Raw genomic sequence first — 4,696 nt, 5'->3', positions numbered from 1 at the left:
ATATGCTTGATTTGCACAGCTCAGCTGGTCAGAGGATCTGAGACATCCGTCCCCACTACAAGAAACTCACCCGGTAAGTTTCAACCACTTTGGCTGTTAATTAGCTCAGCTTCTGTAATGAGTACAAGCCTTCACAGGAAACCCAGAGAAGACATTAGACAAATACCAGGTGCTCATAAAACTATCTTAAAATATAATCTTGAAGATAAGGAAAAAGTTAGAATTTAGAATGAGTTTCAGACTGTGATAACATCAAAGATACAAAACATGATTATGAATGAAAGATTTTAAAGGGGACAATATTATTTTAAAAAGAACAACTCACTTTTCAAAAGAAAGATTTTCAGAGAGATAATTCTTGGCCAAAATCTTGGTAGAGATTATCTTCTGGTAAGGAGAACTAGGACCTCCTGGCACTATGCCCTCTGAACAGGTGCCCAACCAGAAGTTGTGTCTAAGTCTGGTTCTTTTGGATTTTTTTTTACCAGCAAAGAAGAAGCCTAAAAATTGCCTAAATTGATATCAAATTATAATACCAAATGAAGTCTTTCTTTAATATATCAGTTCCACACCATTTTTAGTGTATAATTCTTTTTCTGGATCAGAATTTAAAGGGGAAATTTTCTGGGTGCTTCTCCCAGCTGCCTAATCTGAGCTTGAGGCTCACAAGGATTAATCAGTCCAAAAGCAGGACTTAAATAGACTGGGCAAGAAAGAATGGTGGTAGATGGCACATTGTCCACTTGGCCATTTCTCTGTATGTGGGGATCTCTTAATTATAACAACTCAGGAACTATAAACTCAAGCTTCAGAGGAAATGTGAGAATGGCAGTTTGGATTTTACAATTGGCTGTTAGCTCCTATGGCTTTCTCGGGGGACCTGGACATCAGCCCATTTCATTCTGACTACATTGAGAAACCAGGTTGATGGTCCTGCTCTTTCCTTCTGTCACCAAGGAGTGAGGAGCAAGGTGGCATGGTGGATAAGAATGCAGGATGCCTGTGTTCAAAACTAGTTGCTTCCTAGCTGTGTGTCTTTGAGTAAGTTAGTCACCCTCTCTGGGCTTTGAGGTCCTTATCTGCAAAATGAGGACAACAACATGACCTGCCTCATTGGGTCACCTTGAGAATTAGTTGAATAAGTGGACATGAAGCTTAGAACAGTGTTTGGCATGCAGTGTGCCCTTGGGAACTGTTTGTCATCATAGCACACTTGTGGTGATGCTCGTATAAGCTCACTCCAGGGAAGGGCAGCTTCAGCACAGATTGTAAGACAGTGTTGGGTGGATGGCACCCTGACTCAGCTTCCTGACATCATTATCAAAGCTTCATTGACTCCACGTGCCTATGGAACACCAGATTTTATTTGGTGGGCTGGTGCTTTCATGAATTTCCCCAACAGAGCAAGTGAGCAGGGAAGCTAGCAGCAAACCTTCCCTTTATTACAAAAGTTTATTGTTTAGCCAAAAAGGGGACATCAGTTAAATGTAGAAATCTATGTGTCGATTTTAAGAACCTCTTCACAAATAAGACAGTTTGCATTCATGGCAGACCAATAAGTACATTCTGAGACGTTATGAAAAGATGACTGTTTCTTTAGTCACAGGGTTGAGCAAGATGGATTACCCAGTGTCAACTCCGGCCTATGACATTGATTATGGCGTATCAGAGCCCTGCCAAAAAATCAACGTGAAGCAAATCGCAGCCAGGCTCCTGCCCCCGCTCTACTCGCTGGTGTTCATCTTCGGTTTTGTGGGCAACATGCTGGTCGTCCTCATCCTGATAAACTGTAAGAAGCTGAAGAGTATGACGGACATCTACCTGCTCAACCTGGCCATCTCCGACCTGCTGTTCCTCATCACCATCCCATTCTGGGCTTACTATGCGGCAAATGAGTGGGTCTTTGGAAACGCGATATGTAAGTTGTTCACAGGGATGTATCACATCGGTTATTTTGGCGGAATTTTCTTCATCATCCTCTTGACAATCGATAGGTACCTGGCTATCGTCCACGCTGTGTTTGCTTTAAAGGCAAGGACAGTCGCCTTTGGGGGGGTGACAAGTGGGGTTATCTGGGTGGTGGCTGTGTTCGCCTCTCTCCCGGGAATCATCTTCACCAAATCCCAAAAAGAGGGTTCTCGTATTACATGCAGCCCTCATTACCCATCCAATCAGTATTATTTCTGGAGGAGTTTCCAGACGTTAAAGATGGTCATCTTGGGCCTGGTCCTGCCACTGCTTGTCATGGTCATCTGCTACTCAGGAATCCTGAAGACTTTGCTTCGCTGTCGAAACGAGAAGAAGAGGCACAAGGCCGTGAGGCTCATCTTCACCATCATGATCGTTTACTTTCTTTTCTGGGCTCCCTACAACATCGTCCTTCTCCTGAACACCTTCCAGGTCTCCTTTGGCCTGAATAATTGCAGTAGCTCTAACAGGCTGGACCAAGCCATGCAGGTGACGGAGACCCTCGGGATGACGCACTGCTGTATCAACCCCATCATCTACGCCTTCGTCGGGGAGAAGTTCAGAAGCTACCTGTCAGAGTTCTTCCGAAAGCACATTGTCAGACGCCTCTGCAAACGCTGTCCAATCTTCCAGCAAGAAGCTCCCGAGCGTGGAGGCTCTGTTTATACTCGATCCACTGGAGAGCAGGAAATCTCTGTTGGCTTGTGATCTGGACTCGGTTTTTATACACTGACTGAGCAGGGGAGCAGTTCTTTTGAGAAGGAAGTTACTGTCATCGAGGGTCTAAGATCCATCCATGTGGCAACTGCTGTAAGTATAGGAGACAGTTCAAGCCCATCAATTCTAGAACTCTGAATCAAAACATGAGGGTGAAATAGCAACCTTGTCATCTGCCCTCCACATACACCAACTTCTTGATGAACTCTCCCTTCACTGCAAAAGCTCATTATTTAAAAAAAAAAAATCCCCAGAGAAATGCTGATTCTTGAGTTTGGCTACCTGACCAGGAATAACAAAGTGAATCAAGGAAAATATTGTATGGTTGCTTACTACACATGGCAACGTACAGGTTGTAAATGTGTTTAAAACAGGTGATTGTCTTGCCATGGGGAAGAGGCATGAAGTGATCTGTTAAGAAAGGACATCTTCCTTGTGTAATGTCCTTCTAAGGTGGCTTAATAAGTTCCACAGGCGTTCAGGACCAGGTGAGAGCCATTGGCTTGATGAGAGCTGGGACAGCGTCTCCCAGGGAAGGGATTTGAAGGGGTGGGCTGTTGGTGGAGGAAAGGGAACCTGAGCTCCAGGCTGCAGGTGCCGCCTGGGCAAAGACGTGTGACTGGTTGGGGAGGGCCCTGGGAGGAAGGACAAGGCTGGGTTATGAGGAACCTGGACAGCACTGCTCGTCCAAGTCTGAAAGCAGAACAGGGACGCTGGCCAGTGTTGCAGAAGGCTCATTCCATACCCACAGGGTGACCCAGAAAGGTGAGCATTTAGGGCAAAGAGACCAGCAACAAGGTCAGGGTGAGGAGGCCTCCACTTGGGTTGAGGCACAGGGGATGGGAAGGAGGGGTGCAGATTCGCAGCATTTAGGATGAGAGTCAGCAGAACTGGGGGAGGATTTACGTGGGAGGTGATAGGCACAGGGGAGTCAGAGAACCTAGGCTGCAAAAGTGCAGGTTGGAGACGTGTGGAAAAAGGAAGACGTTTAGGTGAGAAACAGGAGGGGTAGGTGAGAGAGGAAGGGTTGGTTTTGTGAGCTTACACACATCCTGGGCTGACGGTCAGTCGTTCATGCGCCTGCCCTCACAACACCCACCCCGTCCCAGCTCCATCAAGAGGCATCAGATTTGTGAATGCGTGAGCCTGAGGTCCAGGAACACTTCCAGGTCAGATATGAGACCGAGGCGCGCACTGATGACATAGTTAATAGAAATCCAGGGCTTCATAAGCACTGAACCAATATGTGAAGGAAGCCCAAGTGACTAACTTTCTGCCGGCCTGGGGCACACCACTGTTTGAGTATTATCTTCCGGATTTAACTATCAGTAGGCAAAAGGGAGAAGGAACATATTCATTTGGAAACAGGCTACCCCCAACTTTATAACCCACAAAAAGTACAATGGACCAACCTCCCTGTTTCAGGCTGAGTGTGGGGGCCTTTAGATACTCCTTCCAGAAGCCTCTTCCAGACAAACGGAACCCAAACACTGAGGGAGTTATTCATTTCAAAGGGAGGACTATGACTTTTTTTTTAGTTGCTACTTTTCTTGTTTTGTACATGTCTGAGGCTGTTTTGAATTTAGAGGTAGCTGAGACCATGGTGGCAAAGATTAGGTGAAGAAACAAGAAGGAGTGAGAATCACTCGGAAGGTTAAGGTGTCAGAATAATAAGAGGTGCTACTGTTCTCAAACTCTGAAACCTGAAACTTGAGGGTTGGGGCTGTCATGTGAAGTGACTAGAGTGCCTGTTCTTTGGCTCTTAAGGCTGATGAAAATGTGTAAGTAGCATATGACCCTAGCCTCTGGGTCAATTCAAAGACATCCTGATATCTTTGTGTGCATATATATGACATTCCTATGTATATAGAAAGTTATAAATTGCTTCAAAGAAAATATGCATCTAATAAAAACTACTCTAATAGATCGTGTTTTTGTTCTTTCAATCAAGTGTACATTTAGAGAATAGCACACAAAACAATGTGAGAGCATTTTGTAAGCAGCTGTTTGG

The 4,696-nt window shown here is 45.3% G+C and overlaps 1 protein-coding gene across 1 annotated transcript; it reads left to right on the top strand.

The window, feature by feature from the left end:
- CCR5 (C-C motif chemokine receptor 5) lies at positions 1–4,696 on the top strand. Its single transcript, XM_019630405.1, has 2 exons — positions 1–73; positions 1,601–4,696. Exon 2 carries the CDS (start codon positions 1,618–1,620, stop codon positions 2,674–2,676), a length of 1,059 nt encoding a protein of 352 aa, XP_019485950.1. The 5' UTR covers positions 1–73; positions 1,601–1,617; the 3' UTR covers positions 2,677–4,696.

The sequence above is a fragment of the Hipposideros armiger genome, unplaced genomic scaffold (genome assembly GCF_001890085.2).
Source record: "Hipposideros armiger isolate ML-2016 unplaced genomic scaffold, ASM189008v1 scaffold_18, whole genome shotgun sequence".
In the NCBI taxonomy this organism is placed as follows: domain Eukaryota; kingdom Metazoa; phylum Chordata; class Mammalia; order Chiroptera; family Hipposideridae; genus Hipposideros; species Hipposideros armiger.
This window is presented reverse-complemented; position numbering and strand designations above follow the sequence as displayed.

Bases quoted from the DNA above. Each gene is read 5' to 3' on its own strand.
- CCR5 (XM_019630405.1), top strand. From the start codon at position 1,618: ATGGATTACCCAGTGTCAACTCCGGCCTATGACATTGATTATGGCGTA.